At 39.2% G+C, this 24,970-nt stretch overlaps 1 protein-coding gene across 1 annotated transcript in view; it reads right to left on the reverse strand.

The window, feature by feature from the left end:
* REPS2 (RALBP1 associated Eps domain containing 2) overlaps nt 1–24,970 on the reverse strand; it is a 97,516-nt gene that overhangs the window by 5,988 nt on the left and 66,558 nt on the right. Inside the window, exons 15-16 of the mRNA XM_062577489.1 lie at nt 13,593–13,657; nt 1,451–1,534 (exon numbers count right to left, since the gene is read on the reverse strand). Of these exons, the coding sequence (XP_062433473.1) occupies nt 1,451–1,534; nt 13,593–13,657 (149 nt within the window). The remainder of the gene's footprint in view (nt 1–1,450; nt 1,535–13,592; nt 13,658–24,970) is intronic.

A 24,970-nucleotide genomic window follows, 5' to 3' on the forward strand; every position in this document is an offset into this window, starting at 1 on the left:
ATTAGAATTGTAAGGGACAAGGAATTTTGATATTAAAATACCCAAATTACTAACACTTTCACCATTACTTGAAAAAAAATTTTTAAACGTTACGAGATCTTTTGCTCAGGACACCAGCACTGCACAGATCTCAGATAATACTGTGCTCAGAAACCCTATGCTTGTGTGTAGCTCTCTGTAAACAGATGATGTAGAGCAAGCAAGGAACCTGTGTCTGACTTCTGCAACTATAAACTGTTAGGATGCCAAATACATAATCCATGACTATCTTAAACTGCCAAAAAACTCCAAAATTCATAGGGTAAATTCCTCTCCCACTTCAAACACAATACTGGAAGAAACACCAGTTCCTAAAAGCAGATCCTTCCACAGGGGCTCTTTGACAGACTGCTGAGGCATCAGCCCTTTAAAGGCCACAGTCAGCACTTCACCCACAACCTCCATCCCACAGCCTGTGGCTTCTCTGTATGCTGAGAAGACACTGACTATGAAGCAGGTGGACCAAAAGAATTTAATTTTCCCAGGAGAGGTGCAAAGCAGAGCCAGCAAAATGTGGGGCTCAGCTCAAAGTAGCAGGCAGTGAACACAAGTGGACCAAGGACGCTGCCTGAAAAGCCCTACTGTACACAGAAAAATTATGCTGGGGCATTTGTCAGTGCCCCCCGTTAGGGCATGAAGCATATTGATGCTCCCTAGGGCAAGGTATATGCTAGATATAGCACCTGCCAACACTTCTTGCCTGAGCTGAGCAAAGATTTTGCAGGTGCCCCCTGGCTGCAGTAGGGGCTGGGGCAATCTCCAGCTGCCCTCTATCAAAAATCTGTAGGAGGAGGCAGTGGCAGCATGAGTACAGCTAGGAAAACGTTTGCTTAAAGCCGCTCTATCCATGAGTGAGGCTCTGTGAAGACTGTCATTGCAATTTTAGTGATTAATTTATACAAATTACATGCTCATGCAAAAACATAATAGAAAAACGTACATCTTAAGCAAGCATTCGAGGAAATCTCTCAAATTCTATGCACATTTAGTAGCAGATTCTGACCTCTAGCAAACAGGAGTGTTTATATGGGATCAAAATCGAATCTTTAATAACCGGAAGCAAGAAGTGTGTCACAATTTGGAAGATTTACAGTGAAACAGGTCAAAAACAATCAAATTCTCTTTTGTCTTCCCTAAGGCTCCACAAGTCCCTATTGATTCAAAACAAATGGCAAGCTGCCCTTCTTAAAGCACATACACTGATGTGTATGTACTGAGAGCTTTCTTAATGATTTATCTGAGCTGATGTCACACATGATCCCAGTTCTCCCTAGCGCCTTGACCTCCGTAGAAGATAAACATGTAAAAATATAACCCTAACCCCCAGTTTAATTGCTTTAAAAGCTAAAATAACGACATTTGTTGATGAAGGCAAATCACTCGACAATAGAACAACATGTGCAGGTCTCACCTTCTTTGTTGAACTGTTTTCTTCTGTCTGTGATGTGGGTCTATTCAACTGAGGATGTAATTCAACCTCGGATACTTGCTCTGTCTGTAACAACAAATCAGTCATTGCTACACCCAGAAAATGACTAGCAGTCACATACAATAAAGTCAATGAAAGGAAACATTATACACAGAAAAGTTACCTTAACAATTCAACAGCGCAGGAAATAGAGATCTAGCATGACAGCTGAATGGATGACATACGTCTTTTGTAGATTTTTAATGCCACTATTTTCTTTCTTTTTATTTTGATAGCAAAACAAGAAAAAAGCTTTTTTCTGTGAAATGTTAGGAACCATGCCTCTGAATATAAATGACCTAGTGCCCACGACATCTTCCAGAGTTACCCTTATCGCCTAAAGACTCATAGAAAAAACTAAGGCCTGGGGCAGGGTGAGGAATAAAAGCTAGAAAGATCTTGGTTGCACCTTGTCACCTTATCATCTCCTGAAACTGATGAAAATTCATTGGACTAAGCCTCTGCCTTTGAAATATGTAGGGCTAGAACGAAAAAGTATGAAAGATACCAAAAATTACTATAAAGTTACTAAAAATATAAGTTATAAAAGAAGCCAATAATCTCTTTCCTTCCTTCCTTCCTTCCTCCCAAATAGAAACCTAGGTTAAGACTTAAAACATGGGTCTACACTTAAGGCAAACAAAACACCCCACCTCCAATAACTTTCTTCCACAGGTGTAAAGTGGAGCACAAACCCTTTTCTTTCGCTGCCTCCCAGTCTTCCAGTACCTTTGGAGTTTGCTTTACCAGGACATGGTGCAGCACTTCTGCTAAGGAAGGGTACCAGAATCTGGAGGTATTTGTCCCTGGCATACCATGAAAATTTGGTAAGGCCATTTTCCATAAAGAAGCTATCAGGTGGCTCTTCAAGAAGGGGAGGGAAGGAAGGAGCAGGAAGGTGGAGGACGCTCAGCTCCCGCCTCTTCTGCTCTTCCCCAATTCTGTGAGGACAGAGCCCAACTGACAAGGGCCTCCAGGCAGGATAGGCAATCTGCCATCACGATCTTTTCTCAAAAATGGCTCATTTCTTCAAAGAAAAAAAAAAGTTTGTGTCTAAAACAAAAAAGTGCAAAGTAAAACCCAAACTTTAACGGGGCCAAAATCCTACCAACAATAATTTGTCATGCACTGAAGAGTCTAACCTCCTGTTGCTTAGACTCATCAAGTTCTGTAGCAGTAAAAAGTTTCACAGTGCTTAATCATAAGTTTAAAAAAAGACAGAATGTACAGAATTTGGTATGTTTAAAAAAAAAGAGGATCTTTTTTATACCACTTCCATTTCTTTCATAACAAAAACAATAAGAGCTCAACAAAAAGCTGCAGGGGAAAAGGAGTTCTGTCAGGCTACTGCTGTTCTTCAACTATATGATGTCGAACATGTGCACAGAGGAGTGCGATTTGTGATCTCCTTCTAAATGCACGCGCAATTCCTCTGGAGAGCAGGAAAATGTGTCTCGGCTGACAAGATTTCTCTCCTGCTCTTCCAAGTGCTATATCTGCACTGTTATCTGATGCTAGAAAATAAGTCTACTCTAATTTTCCAGGAGTTTTTGAATATTAATATTTTAAACACTTGGATTTTAATAACTATTAGATTTTAGCATTTCAATTCTGGAAATCACTTCATGGATTGAAAAGATTCTGTTACAACCAGTGACTAGACGATCTCCAGAGGTCCCTTCCAACCTTGCTGATTCTATGATATAGGAGGGCAAAATGGAAGACAGCAATATTCTGTTCTGTCTACAAAAATCAAAGATCTTTAGAAAAGCATATTATGCAACACAGCATTTCTTTGTTAATAAGCTGAATACCCCATAAACTCCCTGATTTCTAGGATCACTTTCTATATATTTGAAAGAAATCAAGTTTCTAAGCACTGGTAATAGTAGTCTGGCAAAGTCGCAGTCAACATTAAACCTTGCCTGCAAGGCAAGAACACAGTACCTTATTCCACAGAATGAGAGATGGACCTTGTGAATGTTCATATACAGTTAAAACGCAACTTTTCAAGAATCAGCCTGAGCAAGTAATACAGAAATGACTAATAGACTTGTACTCCACACTGTCAATTACAAGTAAACAGGAAAATAGAAATCAGAATAAGGTAACAAGACCTGGAGGAGGAAAAAAACAAACCAGAACCCAACATGATCAAAAAAATGGCCTCACTGGAGGAGAGAATATTATTTTAAATTGAAAAAAACTGAAATGGGTAAAAGGGCAAACTTTGTGTCGTGCTGGAAGCAAATACAAAACAGAGTGCTGATGCTGATGCCCAAAGGGTATGATTTCAAAGCTTCCAACAATCGACTAGCACAATTCCTAATGGGGCTGCACCTATTTCTCACTGGCTATATGAGTGTGGAGATGTGGCTGGTAGCTTAACAACCATGACTACTAGAGGGCTTCATACCTGCTGGCTTAGGTTGGAACCACGGGGCTGGCTGTTACTCCCTGCTGTCAGGATAGTGAGTGCATACCTCAGCCAGGTATGCAAAGCCCAGCAGCCTGGACAGTGCAGGCAGACAGTGAAATAAATAAATGGCTACATTTGACCAAAAAACAAAAAAACCCCAAAAAACAAAAAATAAAACAAAAAAAATCCCACCAGTTCTGGTGAGGCAGCCCATGTGTAACGAAGAAAACCAAGCGACTGCCGTGTCCCTAAAGTGCCACCTAGTGGCACGCAAAACAGGCCATTTCTGTGTATTTTGCTTAGAGTGCAAAAAAATAGCGGTGTTCGTATTCAGTACTTGTACACTGAATTCCGCTTGTTCCTGCGGTGCAGATTCATTCACAGGGTGGGCAGACAACAAGCGCTCGGACAGAGCGAGCTGTAACTCTTTGGAGCTTCTCCCTCACGTGGAAGCTTGGTCAGTGATTTGCAGTATTTGATGATACAGAAAAATCTGTATGCTGCTGCAGCGGATTTTGTTCAAGGGCTGACACTACTTAACCTAGGCAAAAATCTTTATATATAAACTGCAACTGCATCAGTGCAAGGGTTTTCTGATACAGCTAATCCAGGAATCTTCTCTAGACAAGGCTTTAGAGGCTCTGCAAGCACTCCTACAACCTGGTATCCCCCCACACTGTCCCCACATTGATTTTAACAGAAAAATCCTCCAAGGGGATATTGGAAATTTCCAGTGGTAACACTGTGAGATTTCGGAGTCTGAACTTTCTCCTTAAAGAGTAATATCTTCTACCTTGCTGACTACTGAAAATACATGGAGAATATTCCAAAGGAGGAAGCTGCTTGAAGTATGCTTCTGCAGGGAGGGAACCAGTCTAATATTCTTAGACATAACATGGCATTGACAAAAGGAGGAGCAATACACCTTTTTTTGGGGGGGTGGGGGAAGAGGGGCACAGAGGAACCTTCACAGATTTCCTTCCCATCTCTGCTTTGGACGAGGGGTGAAACCAGTCCCTGTAGCCTTCTGCTTGTGGGAAGAGTGAGACTGACTCCGAAACATTTCTGTCTGAACTCTATAGTGGTGTGCAAGGAGAAAGTGTTCCAATTAAGGTGGGTTCCTTTTACTTAATTGTACTTTTTGATTGTTCTTATTGCATGCTTAGTATAGTCTTTGAGCAGCTCATTTCTCAATCAGAAACACAGCAAAAAAGCTTCCTTCAGCACAGCAGTAAATGTCCTAAAGAAATGTTTCTCTGATCACATCATTACAGTAGGGTTTAAAAATCTTTAACACTGGTTTATAAAACTTCAGAATCTAACCTCCCCATTATGCTTATATTGCTTATGCAATATGGTCTTCCAAAGGAAAATTCAGTTGTAGCAGTATAAAGGTGGTTAAATGGAAGAGTCTAATTCATGTCAATCAAATGTAGTAAATTTCTGCGTCCACATCCAAGGCTGCATCAGTTGTACTAGTTTGGAAATGAAAATCTTGCTCAGAGGTTAAAACACTCTCAGCAGTACAAAAGATAGTTTGTAAACCAGGTCTGGGAACATCTTAATTTTGGTAAGAACAATAAATGACTACAGAAAAGAGTAACATTATGTCCTATTTCAAAGACTGCAAAGAGCTTCACTGTTCACAGAGATGAAAATCTAGCTATTGATAAGTGCTCTCTCTTTCTTTCTTAAGAATTTTTATTTTCTAGAAATAGTCATATCCTCCACATTCTCCCAGATAGAAGATAAAAGTGGCCAACAAAGTCTCTGAGAATGGCCATAGCCAGGGGAGTGACCAACCCGCAGCCTATGGCCAATATTGAGCATTAGAACAGACAGTTCCTAATGGTTAGAGCATGGCAAGCAAGTATTAGGAATTGCAAGTGGTTGTTATTTCACTGTATGATCTTAGACCAGCCATTCATAACCTCACTGCTCCACATGACAACACTTACCGGGACCTTTCTAGAAGGGTACACAACACTCACTTGAGCACAAAGTGCTTTGAAAGCCTCAGATTTTTAAAGAGATTTTTGAAAAAGCCATTGAATTACTTTACAAATAGTTCCTCACTTGTATTTCTAGGTTTTTTGCTTAGCAATGCTGGATTATATATAGATTTCAGGCTCACTTTTCAAGACAATCCCTAACTGATCTTCCACTACAGGTGGTCTTCATGGAGCTTTCATATTTCTGTTACATAAGACCATTTTTTGCAAGAGGGAAAGAATATATTCTGGATTCAGATTATGCTCCACGGTAACTTTACACATGGAAATAGTCCCATTGTAGTCAATGGCACTACTCACAGGAATTAAATTCTCTCTGAAATAGTCCATAATCATCACTTACAATGCCACTGCTTAGATGTGAAAAAGGTATTAAGAATAGCTTATCTATAAGAAAAAGTAGGATACTAAATAGGCTTATTGCTCAGGATGTGCCTATTGCAATCTTTTATCAACTCTACGTAAGTTCATTTAAGAGGTATTTTTCTCCTTTCTAAACATTCATATTTTTGTATCTAACAGCAATTTCTAAGAAGTCAAGATGTCTCAATTTCAGTTTGTGACTCTAGTGTATCCCACACTGAATCATCAATTCTTTTCTATTGCCTGTTAGAGAAACCACAAATAATAAGACAGACAGAAAACCCACAGGGATGCAAATGCAACAAGGTGCCGGGGTCTTAGCGTGCTGACTGCTTTCTCAGCACTGCACAGCCCTTAAGTTTTGATAAGCTTTCTTTTCCTGAGCTGTCTGAGAGCTAGTGATAAGGTTTAGGAAAAAAGCAGTAAATATAAACGAATTGCTGCAATGTTTAGCCCATTTGCAAGGAAAGAACAGGACCCAGATGGAAGCATTAACAATCTGTTTCAATACATCACTTCCACTAAACCAGATTAACATAAGCTAGAAAGGGGTATGCACATTCCACTGGTGACACAGGCATTGGATTCTTGATTGTGTGGGTTTTTTTTATTAAATATGAAGCCAAATTCAAAAATTATTACATATTTTAATTAAGATATTTGCCCTTCTCCCACCCTCCCAGAAACTTTAGAAAGTTTATGGTATCCATCAGCTACTCCCAAATTCAATTCCAACTGTGCTAGTTTCCACCACTTCTTAAACCATAATTTATTTCATCTGGCCATTTTAGATTTAATATATAATTTTCAAGACAGAGGAGGATAATCCACTTGTATTATATTAAAGTGGCAGATGGCAAAATCTTTTATGTTATAGAAGACTTTCAGTTTTATTATGGACTTCTTCAGTATCTAATACACTGTTTATACAACACATGTTAATCTGCAGCCAAAACAGTGGAGTTTATTTTAAAAAAATCACTTTTCTTACAAAGCAGTTGTAAACAGAAGCTTAAAAAGTATTTCTGTGATTTAATATGAAAAGGTAGTCTGGAAATAGACCATTGTGTATACAAATAGAAGGCTGCCAAAAGCAATTTTTTTCTTTTTTTCTTCTTCTTTTTTTTTAATTTCTGCAACAAAATGTTCCTTCCTATAAAGCACCAGGTGTCCTGTCAACACTTGAAATTCCTCACATAATTTTACAGTGTAAGGAGTCACCTCAGCTGGCTGAACACTTTCTCAAAACAATCCATGTAACAGAGATAAGCAAACCCTATCCCATCCTCCATCTATCTCAAGCTTTATCCAAATGTCTGTAAAAACAGACAGAGCACAGAACATATCCTGGGGACCAGCAGGTGTGGGCTGCTTTGGCCAATGTAGGTGGTGAAATATCCAACACTCAAGGAAGCCTTGCCAGGATTTCCAAATTAACTATGACTGAACAGTACTAAAACATGAAAATAATCATCATCCTCATATACAAAACACCTGATCCAAAGATCATTAGAGAAAACAGGATATTTCTGTGGTCTTGCACAGTCCTTGGTGAACTGACTGTGGAAGACAAGGGCCAGACAATCTGCAAGGGCTTTGCCTGACCATTAAGATATTCTGGCATCCAAAGTTTTTGCCTGAAGGTCTCTATAAATGCTGCAGTGTTTTTTCCAGCTCAGGCACAGCACTGCTGCCTTTGGAGCTTTGTACTCCTGCTGTCTGCAGTGAGTGCCAAATTCTTAGGTGCTGAGACAGCATTGCTATGTTTACAGCAGTAAACTACTCTGAGAAGAGGAGCGTTACTGGGAACTGGAACTTAACTGGCTACTCCATTAAAGTGTTCGAACAGGGCTTGCTTTTGGCCTGGACCAACTAACGCGCTCAAACAATTCCCAGGTAAAGTTAGGAGCTGGCACACGGGCCAGGACCGGCTCCCAGCACAGACCTTGCATGTGGCCACCCTGTTGAGGCGGCGAACGCTTTCAAGCAACATGGACGTGAGCTGCTCTACGCTTCTTGGCCTCAGTGCCAGAGATCAGCGTGGGCACATTTAATTCACTATTACAGACACTGCCTGAACGCACCCAGTACCTGATGCCCCTTTGAGAGTTCAGGAGAACAGGGAGGCATACTAATAGAGACAATTTCTTGAACTGGGTCCCAGTTTTCACTTGCAATTTTTAATGATGAATGGTCACAAAGCTTCAAAGAATTAGGAGATATCAAATAACATTGTGAGAGCTGAGCGTTTAATATGTTAAAAAGAATATTATTTTAGTTTTCAAGCGAAACGAGGTGCCCATAGCTGAGAAGCGTGACCCACTCCTCATCCCTCACCGCACTTAGAGACACAACTGTCTCTGTGGTTTCATTGAATCAACAATTTCTAATGCTAATGATGGTCACTAAATTGACAGTCTAACTATGACTTCACATAATATAGTGAGATTTTAATCTTTAGAATTGCAATGCACTCAAGATGCTTTGATTTGATAAATGCAACAAATGCCTATCTGCTCCATTTCACATGAAGACTGTGCTTCAGTATGTAGTTTTTTCAGCACATGTCAAAACTGCCAATATGGAATCAAGAGGAAAAGTAAGTTCCAGATTCTCTATAAAAAAACTCCAGAACAAATCAGTGTTAATATACAAAACCAACAAGCTTAAAATTTAGACTCCAGGAGAAGAAACTAGGAATGACATTTTCTTCAGCCAAGATATACAGAGTTTTCTTCCAGACTCGCTGTTTTCCAATCCCCTTATATACCACAGGCAGGACTGAAGATGCATCACCATTACTGGACAGGAAGGCACAGAAATAGAGTCATTAAAATAAAGGAAGGTTGATCTAATTGCAGAATGTTGCAGATAGTTAGCTGACATTGGATAAAATCCTGAAGAGTTATATTTACTCTTCAGTGTTCATCCATAACTCTTATTAACATAAATATGCCACTAAGTCTCCCATAGTAAGCAGCTGTGGTAAACAGCTTCTGTAGGCTTAAAAGCCAACAGTAATAAAGTATTATTTTGGTTTCCATTGAAAAAATAACAACAGAGGTTTATTTGGGATGTGCATCTGCATGTTCAGTTCCAGTTCAGCTTCAGTGGAATGTTATTCATGTGCATCCAAAGTTATTCTCTGCTTGAAATCCGTGTCACTGAAAATCAGCTATGTATGCTGTTGCCTTGCTATCATGATTCCTACCGTCTGTAAATTGCATAGAATTTCCATGTAACCCTGGGGCAGCACAAAGTTTGGAGCCAGAGCAATTTCATTTCTCCTTGATGACTTACATTTACCATTAAGTTAAGAACACAGGACCAGAAAAAAATGATTTGGGACACTGAATCCAGCTCTCTTCAAGCCCAGACAATACACAGCAGATATTTCAAACAGCTACAAACTGTCTGTTCTATACGACATTACTCACAAGGCCAAACAAACCAAAGACTTGTGGCCTTTTTTTTCTTGAAGAAGAAAAAGCTGTAACTTGTCACATGAGGTGAGGAAGAGAGTTAAGGGTATTGCCAGTGTCTCAAGTCTGTGCAATAACTTTGAGCATATTACATACTCATGGTCAGAATGAGAAGGAAAACATAAACTAATTATTCTTAAATAAACATAGGTACTACCGACTTGCTAAGTGTGACATGTACCACTGGCAATTCATTGCTAAAGTTATACACAGACATATACACAGTAGTAAAAAGAAAATACTTCAAAATAACATACTACCCAAAACCAAACTCTAATCTGTGTATCAGCCTTTTTCCATATACAGTCTTTCCAAATGCCTTCCATAGAATTTAGGCAAAACTGAACTGTCTGTAAGAAAGAAGCATTAAGAATTGAGGATTTTAATAAAGCATTTCATTCTGCATTTTACAACATCTTACTGGAAACATCAATTCAAAATGGCTTGCAGAGCAGCGGTATGGATGTAATTTGAATAAAAAAGATGCTAAATTGGAGATGCTGGTTTATCATGGTACCTCTCTGTATTATGTCAACTTGCCTTTTGTCCATCTTTATTTATAGTCATCACAGGGACCACAGACAAAAGCATCACTGCATTAGAAAAACATCTGGTGAAAACTTAGAGGAAATTAGGATGCATTTTGTAGACTGATGCAGATGGAAGTTGATACTATGCTGATTTTGGCAATAGAAAAAAAATCCTGAGGACATGAAATTACCATACTTCTTTAGAGACAATCATGAAGAAAATAATGCACAGTTAATCCATTAACCTTAAAATCTGGTATAGCAGTTAAGAACACATCCATCCACATCTGAAAATATGTCTGCCTCTCAATGGTATAAAATGGCATGGGCTGGTAGAAGGAACTCAGAAGAGAGAAGCCAGCCCAGCTGCTATTTCCTTATGAACTGGTAGGTCATCCCAAGGTCCCAAGAACTGAACTTGTCAAAATAAGCCTGTGTATCCACTGAGTTACAACTGAGGTTCGGTTGCACAATAAAAACAGAGTGCTCTGTGGTCAAAACAGAAGCAGACCTGGAGTTCAGGCCACAATTATACTAGCTCTATGCTCTACTTCGTGCTATGCTTACCCAGTGATCCAGTCCTTCTCCCCCCTTCTTCATCTAACTGCATTATGGAGGCAGACTCAGATGTGGATATAATTTAGTAAGTTTATGATACGACTAGAGACGTTTGGCACACTATGAATAACCAGTGTTTCAGTAGCTTGTTGAGCTTGATTACCTTGGAGGGTTTGACAGGAAAAATAATGTTTTCTTTAAGGGTGAAATAAATGTTATTAAAAACAACAGCAACCAAGGACTAAGGATGTCATTTCTATATTCCTATTGATTAAGCTCACAGAAGGACTTCTGCTTTATTGAAATGTAATACCTATCCCTTGATACTTCTATGCGCTTTGGTCTTAACATCCAACGAGCCCTTTAATCTCACACTAAAGAGCTCACCAGTCCAAGCTGCTTCTCAGCCATCCACAGAAAACCATAGTCTTCAGAAGAAATTATGTCCCTTTCCTCCTCCATCAACCGATTTTCAAAACACAGCCAAAATAATCACACCGCAAGCATACTTACATGGTGCACAATCACCTGAAATATATGGGGCTCACCTCTCTTCCAAGCTACATTTGTTATTCAGAGTACTTAACTGCAGGAATACAGTAAAATATTAAGGTAATAAAAGGGATTTTCAACAATATTGTTGAAAAGAAGTTAAAACGGGAATTTAAGAAGAGCTTGGTAAATCCTGAAACAGGAAAAAGCTGAATGTGTCATTTCAGCATCATGGCTCTTGTTCAGTTCTTGATCCTGTCTCTGTTTTGAAAGCATATCCCTCTCTCCAATTTCTTCATGCTCTTTAAATCAAGGGCCCCATTGGACTAATGCAATCCATATGCTCACTACTCCCTACATACCATTCGTAAGGTCAGCTAAACTGAATTATAGCCCCATCACACATACACCCCTATGGCTGATTACACCTTTATCACAGAAAGGCACATCTGAGGACAAAACAAACACAACATGACAAGGGTGAAGCTTAAATGGTTTCAAGAAATGTTTTTATATATTTTTTTGTTAGAAGTCAGGACAACAATATTTTGAAAGATATTTCATTAAATATCTTTAAAAATCATCAGAATTAAATTGAATAAATATAAGCAATACATGTAAGCAAACGATCAGCTATTATTCAATACTGAATAGACACAGAAGCCATTCCTTTTCTCAGAAAACAGACTTTTATATTGGATAGGAGTGGATCAAGAATTTCACACAAGGATCTTGTGTTTATAATTTTAGAAAACCTTTTAGAAAGGTTTATAACTTTAGAAAGGCACCTGTATTCTACACGGTGCAGTGTAGGATAAACAGTTGGTTCAGTTTTTGTGATGGAGTAAGGAAGCTGCTGAATGTGAATAAATAAATTAAAAGCTCTCTTCACTGCCCTGGTGAAGAAATGAGAATCTATCATTTGACAAGAAAACAATTACCAAATCTTGCTTGAAAACAATGTTCTTATCCCTAAGAACGGGGATTTGCTATATTCATCATTTCTCTAGAAGGCAGAAACAGGGCTTGCAATACATGGAGACAGAGCGGCTGTGACAGCTGGTACAAATTACAGCAAAGGCAGAAGGGCTGGTGCAGGTTTTGCAGTAGCTGCTGGCAAGCAGAATGGATGGGAGGCAGGAAGCAGTGGTGAGGGATCAGATGAAGGCCACGGGGAAATGCTGCTCTTCCGAGAACATCAGACAAAGCAAAAATTGGCTGGGTGCACTAAGCAGCAAAGCGAATGCCATCCTGACTCACGAGAAGCACACACTTTCAAACCAGAATGCGCTACAGTCCTCAAGGCAAGAAGCTAGCTACACTTGGACACAGATAAGGAGAGTTGGAGGTAAAAAGAGAAAAATTAGATTGTTTTTTTGTGCAGCTGTGGGTGGCAACAAACCTTTTAATAATTCTATCATAAGTACTGGACAACAAGAGCTGTTAACATTAGACTCTTAGAGTGGATCCAAAACTCAAGTGATGACTGCTTCTGGCCAAATAAAGGTGCCTCACCAAGGTTTTGTGTTTAATGAGCTGTTAGCTTTCCTGTGGATTTGTCCTCCATTTTGCATTTCACCCTAAGCGAGTAATATATACAGTGTACTGCTGCCTAAGGCTTAGCAGAGCCAACAGCATAAAAAGAACAACACTGATTCTCCACTGCTTCCTAAAATATGAAGAAGTATCTGCACGCAGATATTCATTATTATGTCTATTTTCAACGTGCTATGGTGTTATGATGCTCTGACAAAAATCGTGTGCCACTAATGGCTTGAAACTCAACAACACAACTGCCATGGAATTCACTTCATTTCAGCGTGATTTTTCACACTCATGGGTGAAATAAACTCTTATATGCTGTGGCTCCCTTAACAGATGACCTCTGAACATCTGAAGCTTAAGAAACAAAAAGCTGGTATCAAGCTCATGCCTTCTAGGCATCAAACTCTAATAGTAGACTAGCCTTAGTAGCCTTTAATTTATAATTTTATGCAGTGGGTGCATGCTGGCTCCATTACAAAAAGATATTATTAGTCAGTAATTTGACATTGCAACACATTGACTAGACAGACCAACGGAAAAGGACACGCATGAAATTCCGAGTGAACTGCACATGTGCATTAACTAGGAAATGCGAACAGCTTAGAAGTCCAAGCTATCTTGTTTTAACCACCACAACAGTAATATAAATATGGAGTAATACACAGTCTAAAACGTTGTACATACCTGAGTTACAGAAGGTCGAGGGGGCAATGCAGGTGGTGGTGGGGGCAGCCAGCCAGACCTTGCACCTAAACAGCATGAGAGGAAAAAAACAAGAAACAAAACCCACTTTCACTCACTCACGAAAATAACTAGAAATAATTTCCCTGACAATTCCTAATGAAGAGGCAGTATTCAACACTTTAAAAAGAAATGAAATTTGATACTGAGCAAACTCTCTTTGAAATAACTTCCTCCAGTGCTTACTATTCTATAAGCAGTGATTTAATTGCCATAAAAAAAAGAATTCAAAACATTATCAAAAAAGCAAAGCTGGAAGCCAGTCAGCCACAAAACTGTAGCTAAAGCAATCTCATTCTAGTTGAAGAGCCCCAGAAACAGGGTCTACTTATCCTTTGGTAGGAGGATAAGAGACTTTGTTCTTTGTCATTAACATTATAGTCTTCTTTTTAAAAGTGCAGCTTCAATATCTACTGCAGACATCAGAGCTTACTGCAGATAAAACACACTACGTGATGGGGGAGGTAACCTGAAAAATTCTGCCATGGAATTAGAAAGACACAAGCCTAAATGAACCAAGAAGAAATCAGTTTGCTTTAGCTTTGTTTTGTGTATTTGAGTGTTATTACTCATTGGGGATATTCTGGGGGGAGAAGGAGAAGTAAGGGGAGAAAGACAATCCCTAATGGCTTCCTTCAGCACAGCACTATCCAGACTTTCAGTTTGAGCCAGTACAAATGCAGGGTAACAACCACATGTGTTTCAGGTATTTTAAGAAAACTGAGAAATAAGAGTGGCTGGAGCTACCACGGGACAAAACTACAGGACAGACGAAGTCTTCCAAAAGCAGCTACAAAGAAGAGGACAAGGGTAACGCAGAGATATCAAATGGGACCGACAGGAGCCTTTGGTGGGTTACCCTTCCTGAGGCCCCTGTTGCATTGTGTGCCTGCACTTGTGCTGGAAAAGACACAAGACAGTTCCATCTCACACTGATGATTATTTGTAAAGGAAAAAAAAGATCAATATTAAATTTAGAAGTGTCTTTTATCACAATAATGCTACAAAAACAATTGCATTTATACACTTTTTATTTCCATGCAAATTTTAAAAAGCCACAAAAACCACTATGGGCTTAGTTACAGCTTAGCCATTTACATATTTTATTCGCCAAGACTAAAAACGTCTATATGGTTGAGAGAAAAAAGATAAATAAAAGATAAATATTAAGGATAACAGTGACATCAGAGTAAAAATGTGTGGGTGGAAATATTGACAACAGTGGTATTGGCTATAAACAGCTCCAAAGAGGCTTATAATACATTGGGTTTTTTACATCTTGTGTATCACCACCTCTTAAATGAAGCCTAAAAATCACTGTTTACAGTGCCAAAGAGGGAGGAAGAATGATCAAAACCCAGCTGAGGTTACACAAGGGAGCCGCTATCATACCTACAGATGTAAGAGAGATTCCAAAAAAGCACAGATTGATTATGATCCTTTCTCCCGTGTTTAATTAGTTCTGTTTATAAAGCCATTCTCCAGCTCTTCTTTAGAAATGGACAGCAGAATAAAAAACCTTACCTTCCTCTAGTCTGAACTTCAGGTTATTATTTCATTTATCTGACCACTGGCAGGTGCTTTGGCAATTAGGGCTAATGACAGTATTTGAAAACACAATCTAACTCAAACAAAAGAGCTCTGTATATCAGCCATATACCTTAAAAGTGGACAAGTACATATGCTCAAAGTGATAAATTTATCTTCAGGAAATCTTGCAGGAGCTGTGCTTCAAAGCTCAGTAGAAACATCTGCGTGCATTTTACCTGCCTCTCCCCACCGGTTATCATGCTTATGCTATCATCTGTTCTCCTCCACGCAGCTCAAATGTCATGGCTAAGGAAGGTAGTGTGAATCATGTAAACTTCTTAATACATCCTGGCAGCTCAAACACAAGGCTACAGAGTACACTACACTACTGTAAAGAGCAAGAAGATCAGAAAGGCAACCCCCTGGAACAGACAGGCCAAGGGCAGGCAGGTACCCAGGGCCAGGCACAGCAGCACTGCAGGCAAGGCACTAGGTTTGACTGCTCCTTTGGCCTTCTCAATGATGGTAGCCCTCCTCCAGCACCTACGATTTTTGTATTTGGTGGCTTTACCTCTGGTAACTGTTTTGCATTATTGCAACAGATTCATCCATTGAGAAGTGGCCTGAACTTCAGTGTTGCTCTACAGAAAACAGCACCTACTATCCTGCTCCCCTATAGTTCAAATTCAGTGATATACCTAGAAAAATAACAGCATAGTCTTTACTCCAAAAGGGACTAGTCTTGCTGGAAAAACATGACCTGAGGCTGTCTCCCAAGCCCTTCAGTGCAAAGCCCTGTAGGACTGCTGGAGTTTGCCCCACAAATTTCAGAAGGGAAAAGTAATTGTTCTGTAAAATGGTCAAGTAAAAGAGAAAATCACTTCTTCAGCTTTCAAAATATGATATAAATGAATTTAGTATTAAAGAAGTTGGATGCTTACACTATCTGCATTTGACCCAGTTTTCTCTTTTTTAATCTTGCAAATTCTAACTTAAGCTACTCATGAAATATTCATAGAATTCTTGCTGTTGCAGAACATCTCTGGCCTGTTGTTAGAAGGAAATCATGCTTACACTAGCACAATTGCTAGACAAGATACAAAGTCAGTAGATTTTGAGGACTAATAACAACTTATTATTAAAAAAAAATTTTTTTCCAAAGCACCAATGGAAAGAAAAGATATTGACACAACTTATATGCGTCAGCCTTTTCCAGTGTCACGACCCTAAGAGAGTGCAATACTAACTGATACTCATAGACTTATGTGTATCAGCAGATGACTTGCAATGTTAGACTATTCCAGAATGTTTGCCCTCTTGCGATACTGTCCTACACAGTTCAATTCTTCCTGTTAAAGATGGTGTCATTACATTAACGTTGAAAGTAAACACAAATACAGGTGGAGGTCTATTTCCAAAATGAAAACAAGTATCATGGGATGGAGCATCAAAAAGAAAAATGTCATTTTTCAGGCATGTACAACTCATAGCTTGAATAAGCTATTTGAAAAGATGTTTTCATAACCTGCACAAAACAGATGGAAAGGGGGCATGTGGGAGGAATCAGGGACAGAAGGACCATGGGATAAGATGAAGTAAGCTTCCCTTCATGTAATTATCCATGTTTGGCTTGTTGCTGTTCTACTTACTGCCCTACAAGTCACACTATGACAATGCAGTAATCCTTCCCGCGGCTGCTCTGAAAGTGCCGCCGCCAGCCCCACTGGCGATGACGAGATCAGAAACACCCTGAAGATGCAAGTCAGGGATTCACAAATCTGACCGATCTTCTGTCTGGTTCCACCCTGTTTTTGAAAAACCGCCTCACATTACCCATAATGAACAATCACAGGAAAACACGGGACTGTGCTGGGGGAGCACATCATTTGGTGGATACAGAGCAAGCTGTACCCACGCAGATTTTCCTCACTGAAAACAGACTGCAGGATTAGCCCTTTACTGACCAAGTGCTCGCATATTTTGCCTTGTTACCGTGCAACGAACTTACGCGTACCAATAAAATAGGTTCAAGTACACCCAGGATCCGTATCACATGCATTACTGTAAACGATAGCATTTTTCATGCACTAGTTACTCCCACAGAGAAAGCGATAATGCTTTCAGTACAAAAATCACAGCTCTTTACTTAGTGTGTTTACACTTCATGCTATCAGGATGGCAAGTTTCCAGGACCATTTTCCTGCTCTGTTTTGGTAATCACAAAGGCTTATTAACACTAACAGGACAGCGCATTAGATTAAAACAACAATAGAGATTAACATTTAATAAAAAACATCATGATTTAATTCTACATTCTGAAAACAGGCTATTCCATCCCACCTAGCTAAGTTGCTGTGCTTCTAGCTTTCCTAGCAGAAAACACACTACACCACCTACTGAACGCAGCTAAGGAAAATAAGCCCTCCCTACTTTCATTAGACGTCGTAGTGGAAGAGACCAATTATGGTGACCATCCAAGAGAAGCTCCTTTATTTGACTTATTTGGTCTAGGAAGGGGAGTCCGAAGAAAATATAAAAATCAGAGTCCTGTCTAACCCATAGGAAGTACACCTTCCGTTCATTAGGCATTGCACAGGGCAGGATGCCAAGACTAGGTTGGAATAAATTTGGGCCCTCAGGATACTTTAGATCAACCTATAAGTCCAACATGCTGCACCTCTTCAACTAAATGACAGTGACTTATCATCTTCTTTCCTACTACTAAAAAAATTTGCCACAATACACTCAACTGCAGGATGCATGCTATCTTTTTTAATTAATATTGAATCAGCAACATATATTTCCAGAAACTTTTCCATGTCAGGTACTTATTTCATTTATTTGAAGCTTTTCTTTTTGGTTTTATATGCCTACCTTTTACCTTGGATATCACCTCAGATAAATTAATGCTGTTTAGATGAAAAACATGCTTTTTTCTCATCTGAAATAGACCATAAATTTAAGACATGTCCTAAAAGAAGGGCGATTTTCCTGTGTCATGAGCCATTTCACACCCTTCTGGCCAAAGGGGCACTAATTACTGCCTGCCGGAGGCAGCTGATCACATCTGATGTCAAAACCCTGAACTGGCCCTTACAGCTGCTTGTAAGCTGAGGGTGTCAGCACTACAAACCTTCCATTCCATTTGCAAAAGGAGGAAGACTCCTGTGTTTATCTGATCAGACTGAGAGTGCAATCCTTCAACAACCAGAGTCAATCCAGGCTGCCATGCGTTTAAAGGATCTGAATCTGGGTTTTTATTTCTGTTCCATTTTCCAATCCCCTTCTGCAACTGAGTGGACCCCATTCAAGGACTGAAGTTAGCAGAAAACACTGATACAGTTCCTCTGGTAGGATTCAGCTGCTAATTTTTGGTAGGGTTCTTTTTCAGGTGGATACTGGGGGGCAGCCCACAGCACAACACTACTGCTGGGACATAGGAGAGGAGAGAATGGCTGCATAGCAGATTTAAATCCGTTTATGCTGCCTCAAGAGTGATCTGCTCCCAAATCAGGTTTAATAGAAGAACAACCAATTAATTTTAATCTATCAGAAAGCAAAGGATTTGCAATACTGGAAGCAGTTCCAAAAAGATAAGCCAACAAAATGAATTATTAATATTATACTTAATGAGTAAGTGTTCTCACCAGCTGCTTCCATGCCTTAGGTAGTTTGGGAAGCCAGCATCTTTGCCCTTCATCTCTGAGGGTAGTTTGGAGAGCTGAGTTATTTTTCCTGCTCCTGCTGCCAAAAAGCAGATCAGAAAAGAAAGTTCTGCACACTTTCTCAGAAAGTTTTGTGTCTAAACTGGAAATCCAGTTCTTGTTTACCTCTGTCTTATAAAACTTCCCTTCTTATTCACTGAAATTGGCACACTCGGATGTCATTGTACCCCTTCATTAATTTACATTCCTGACTGCAGCTTTAGTAAGGTGATTGTGCAATAATTGTTTTTCAAGAGAACTGATTTATTAATTCTCACTAACATGTCTTAAGTCATAAAAAAACCCAAAAAACAAAAACTGAAAAACTTAAACCTGTAGCCAAGAATGCAAATTCAATGAAGGATTCTGGTAAGGTGACTGTGAAATATCTAGTTTTCCAGGGTCTGTTTTACTAATTCTCACTAATACATCTTCAGAAGGTGGTAACAAGGGAAAAAAAGATCTTAAGACTTTTAATACTAATTTTGTTACAAAGGTTGTAGAAAGTTCAAGGATGGCACCAGCAATATCAGAATTGGATCCAGCATGCAGGTTAAGTAATATTCCTTCTCTTCTCACAGTTTGGTAAACTGCTCAGTAATAAAGCTTCACACTCCTTAGCAACTGATACACATATCTACTGCCACAGTCACACTCTTGCTACAGATGTTTCATGTGCTAATCATATAGAACAACATTTGTATCTCAGTTGCATGAAAAATTATTTATACTTTCCAAGTAATTAGAAAGACATATAGCCAGCCATGAAGCACTACTAATGCTTCTGCAGCATGAACTCCCAGGTGTATAACTTCTTTTAGGACATGAATGCCTTCTTACATATTTGATAGGACACTTCCAAAGCAAACAAGCAAAATAGCATTACAGTTGAGTGTTTCTATGATGTCTTATTTTTTAATGCCCTATGCAATTTAGCATGCTTTTACTGTAGAGTAGATTTTCCTAATCTCTATTTTCTGTTGTGTGTTACATATCCATGACTTCTGTATTACTATTCTCCTGCCCCTCATTTTCTTAAATCATTTCACTTTCTAGTTATTGTTTTTTTCTACCCTTTCATTTTCTGTGCACTTCTATTTGGGGACTGTTTCTCCCTCCTTTTCAGGGAAGAAAAGAAAGAAAAAAAAAAGAAAGCTATTCATGGTTTTGTTCCATCTTATTTCACATTTAGCTTCATTCTCCACCCACAGGGAGGCACAGTCCCTCCACCTAGCTCTGGCAGATCCATGCTGCTGGGGTTTCTCTCGCTGCTGAGGACCCGCAGAATTTCCTGGTGAGAATGCTGGAGGCTCCCAAGGAGGCTGCAGCTGCACTCTCTGGCTGCAACTATTTTCAGTATAGATCAATTCAGAACATGTGCGTGGGAGCAGGGAAGAGCAATGAGCTACCGCCATCCCTCCAGTCCTATCAGTGGGTCAGACTTGTCTTTCCGAGGATATCTACATCTGCCGAGTCTTCCCCACAAGAAGGCAACTTGCATCTCTTCCACACCAGAAAGAGAAGACCCTCCATCAGAAAACTTCTACTTGGACTGTAGGCTGTTCTACACCGGACTAAGATTTTTCATGGAATATAGTAAGCCAAGTGGGACCCCAGAAAGTAGGTCAGCCAAGGTCAGTCAGCTGCTAGGGCCAGCTAAGAACTTTTCAGCCTTTACAACTTTCAGGAGAAGAACACTTTTTTTGAATTAAAATTTCATGAAAGTATTTCCCACTTTTAAAAACCTGTAATAGAATGGAAATAGATTATAAATCAGCTTAAGGGGAAAAAAGGAAAAGAAAACTCATTTAAGAGAAATCCATTTATATATACATATATTGTCAAAGAATAGCATTTAAAAGGCTGCTAAAGTTTATACCAATCTGCACACAAGTACCCTCCATGCTCAGCATATAGAAATATGAAAAAAATAGAAAAATAGAAAAAAAATAAAAGTCTAAAAATGCAGAAATAAGCTACCCACTCAGATTCCTATCATTTGACCATCACTCATCCATTTACATCCTCCTCATTTTCTTCAGACCATTCAAACTTAATTTTGTCCTTGTCCAGATGGGCAAAGAGACTAGTTACATGGTTGTAAATACATATATCCTTTATAAAATATTCTAAAAGGTGAAGGGCCATAGAACTCTTCCATTCAAATCAGAGAGAAAATATTCACATTTTATTCAGAATAAGCTCAGCAATCACATAGATTCTCAAGGGGAACAGAACTGGAGGGAAATTGTAGCTCCAGTTACAGATCAGGAACTAGTTGTTCTAAGAGCTATAAAATTCTGAAACAAGAAAAATTATTCCATGCTTAAAAAAAAATTTTTAGCAACACATCTGTTGCAAAAGTTTTGCAGTATTTTCACTGCGGTGGTATACTGCTGGAAGAAAGTAGTATAAATGGCAGTTTAATTATGTGTTCTGTCTGCTTTAGTTTATCTGTAAAAGATACTTCTAATTTTAATTGTTGTTACATACCTTGACAAGCAGAAATGCTAACTTGGTTCTGCACTAGAACTCTTGTATACTGCACAAAAAATATTTAGCAAAATTGAACGTTTTACAGCTGGTATTTTACACTATTGTTATTCTAAAATAAAGGTCCTCCAGAATCACCTTCCTGATATAATCTTCTGGTCTGATTAATAAATACAACACAGTAATATGCAAGATAGCACAGTACTACAGCATGGACAAAATGCTGTCCTGTTATCCAAGGAAGTAGCTGGATTTTACCAAATAGAAGACCAAATAGGAAGTGAGAGGAAGAGGTCATGCAAATTAGATCATAATTAATTTAATAAAGCAATTAAATCCAGCATAAAGGACATTACTATTCCAGATTCCTCTTGTCACTTCAACATTGAATCAAAAAGTTAATTGGGGAAATCTCTATTTATGGCAATGCAAACAACACAATCCACTGCGTAAAACCAGTACTTAAAATAATAATAATAAAAAAGACTTATTAACTAAGAAGTGCAGATAGCTAACCTCAATACATACAGCTATTTTCTACAAAATACAAACAAACATAAAAAAATATAGATGATAGTGCAGTAACCATAGTTATCTAAATTAACTTTGGCAAGTTTTTTAGTACCCACTTCTGCGTGCTCAAAACAGAAGGTCACTTTTGAGAAAGCATTCACTCACTGAGCTAGAAATATAATGCAGCTGAAAGCAGACTGCAGTATTGGAGTAACTATTTGTTCAGCTTCTCTATATGGTGGTTTTTGAGCTTAAAGTCTGCCTCATCCAGGAGTCACAACAATGCAAACTGACGGTGCGCTGTGGGATTACAAAAAGGATAAGAAGCGAGTAAGATACGGAAAAAGAGATATTGAGAACTAGCGGAGAGGACTGGCTTGAATCACGATGTTTATCACAATGGAGCAGCAATCATTTTAAGTCTCTGCATCTTCTACACAATTACAGAACTGTTACTGGATACACAGGCTAAAAGGGGTCAGAAATGCATACAATTTAGCTGCATTTGGGAAAATGTAACAAACCAAAAACATCTCAGTATGCTTTCACTATTCAGAAATCTCCAGACTTGGCAAATACAGCCCACCAAGCCTGCATGCTCAAGAAAAGGTTGTGCTAATTTTACGGCTTGATGAAAGAATCCAAGAATTGTGCACTTCAAAGACATTAAAGGAATATGAAAAGTAATGTTCAGCACCAGTCTTCCTCTGGCACTAATGAAAACGAAAGGGTGCAGGAAGAAGCTTCTACTGACTGAGTCTTTTGATAAAATTACCACTTTAAGCTATACGGGAAATGTACGTAGGAAGGAACACAGAAATGATGTGGGGACACCTCTAGGTGGAGGCCCAGCAATGACTCTATTCCCTTGCCTCTTTTCTGTGAATAGAAAAGCAGAGGAGACACTTTCTTCCTTGGCAGCCGTAACTACCGCGACAGAGATAAGTAGAGGCTGCAGGGCTGACTGTAATTAGAAAATCATCATCCATAACAGAAAACACTGCACTTCTGATAAAATGTAGTGTGCTTCCCCCTTACTAAGTAACGATGGTACTTAAAACCTCACATTTTGAAAGAGAGAAAAAAATATATATCAGCCTCAAGTGACTAGCTTGTATGGCTGAAACCAACATCCTTGCAGCAACGAATCCAAGTTACATTGAGTATTTGCTTACATACTCATGTATGAAATGGTGCCTTTTTTCCACGTATCCTTTACTGCAGGAATAGCCTCAGCAGGACATGAATTTCAAAAGCAAATGAGCACTTTAAACTTTCAGTCAAAAATTCATTTGTAAACAGTTACATGGATGCTTTGATGAATTATACAGAGACATTCAAACAGTTTCTGTATCATTGTGAAACCACGCTGTTCATGACAGCTACGTTGTTTCATCAACGCAAACTCTCTTTTCAAAACGAGCATCTTTTGTTCTACAGAACTGTAAATCAAAAGAAGTCTTGCAATTCAGAAATGAAATTAAGTGGGGAATAAAATGTATTCTACTCTCTCTATATTTAATTATATTTCAGAAGCATATGTATCAGTCTAAAAAGATCTGGACTGTTGTCACTGACTATAAACAGATGATTGCCCAGAACATCACTCAGATGTAAATACTTCAGTAGTTTTCATGGGCAGAAAATGTTATTGAATAAAATGCCTGAAGATAGTGAATGGATTTTTTTGTTTTGTTGTAATTCTTAAAGCTTGAAAGAGTGTACAGAAAAGTCTCTATCTGTGGCAGGGCAGTATTTTTCTCAGTAGAGAGACTCCCACTTACATACATCCATGCCCAGAGAAAAGAATATGTAGGATTCCCAAACTTTCACAAGTAAGAGAACACACCTTACTCATTCCCTCAGCTCCAAGAAGTGGCTTCTTCATTGCTAGTGCCCAGGTAACAACATCAAAGTGTCCTGAAAATGTGAGGGCTGCCCGAGATGACCATGCACTCCTCTACTGTGTCCTCACTCTGCAACTATACCCTTCTGCTTCAAATCCAACTGAATTTTTTTGTTCACAGAAAACAAAATTTGTATTCATGGTGGGATAGAGCAAAACACAGGTACTGGCAACCATCCCAACACGTACAGACTCCCCTTCCCACCAGCCTGTACACCCTTCTGTGCAGGTCACGTCTCCTACATCTTCCCAGCCCCAGGTTACTGGGGCCACCTGTGAGACTTGATGCTCCCTCAGGCCAGCTTGGAAAGCTGAGGCTCATCCCAGTCCCAGTGACAGAGTCACCACAAGATGGACCTTGGCTTATTGCTGCCATAAAGGGCAGATGGGGAGGAGGTGGTGGTGGCTGGGAGGTGTCACGTATGCCTCTTGTCCAGTGGGCAGACCCCTGAGGCGGGCAGTGCTGGGCTCCAAGCAGCAGGCAATTCTGGCCTCCCTCAGTAAACGAGTTAATCACCTAGACTCAGGGGCAGCTGGAAAAAGCCACAAGTAGCCTTAGTGAGCAGTTCATTTTGTGAAAAACTGACAAAAATTAATAAGCCCTCTGTGAACATGGAGGGAAAGCTTTGCAGGCCACAGGCTCATAGGTCTTATTTCTAAACTCTTAGCTTGTATCTCATTGCTACAGAAGATACAAAAACGTAAATCAGTTCATGGATATATTTAAAGTGACACTGTTCTCTGTACTTCAAACCTGCAATTGTCTTTTCAGGCATACAAAGAACCCAGACAAATATTTTTTAATATGTATAAGGCCAGATGCCAGAGATTATATATTCAACAACAACAAAAATGCAGAGAATCTAGCTGTACTAAATTTCTGTCAGATGGTAACCCAAAGCCTATACAGGATGAATTGGTATGCAATGATTTTCCTCCAGTTAAATTCACTAACGCTACTAAACACTGATACTGTGGTAAAAACTCTTCTGAAGCTAGTGAGATTTTGAAAATACTTTGCATTAAGACAATCAAACTTCCACTGAGGAAACACGTAGCCTTCATAACTACACAAAAAGCATAGGCATCCCTGAACAGTTTCAGGAGAAGAAAAACAGTTCTGGCAACAGGCACAGCGCTTCACTAATGCCAACACTGAACTGCTTGGGCTCTGT

Source organism: Rhea pennata, chromosome 1 (genome assembly GCF_028389875.1).
Source record: "Rhea pennata isolate bPtePen1 chromosome 1, bPtePen1.pri, whole genome shotgun sequence".
Taxonomy (NCBI): Eukaryota; Metazoa; Chordata; class Aves; order Rheiformes; family Rheidae; genus Rhea; species Rhea pennata.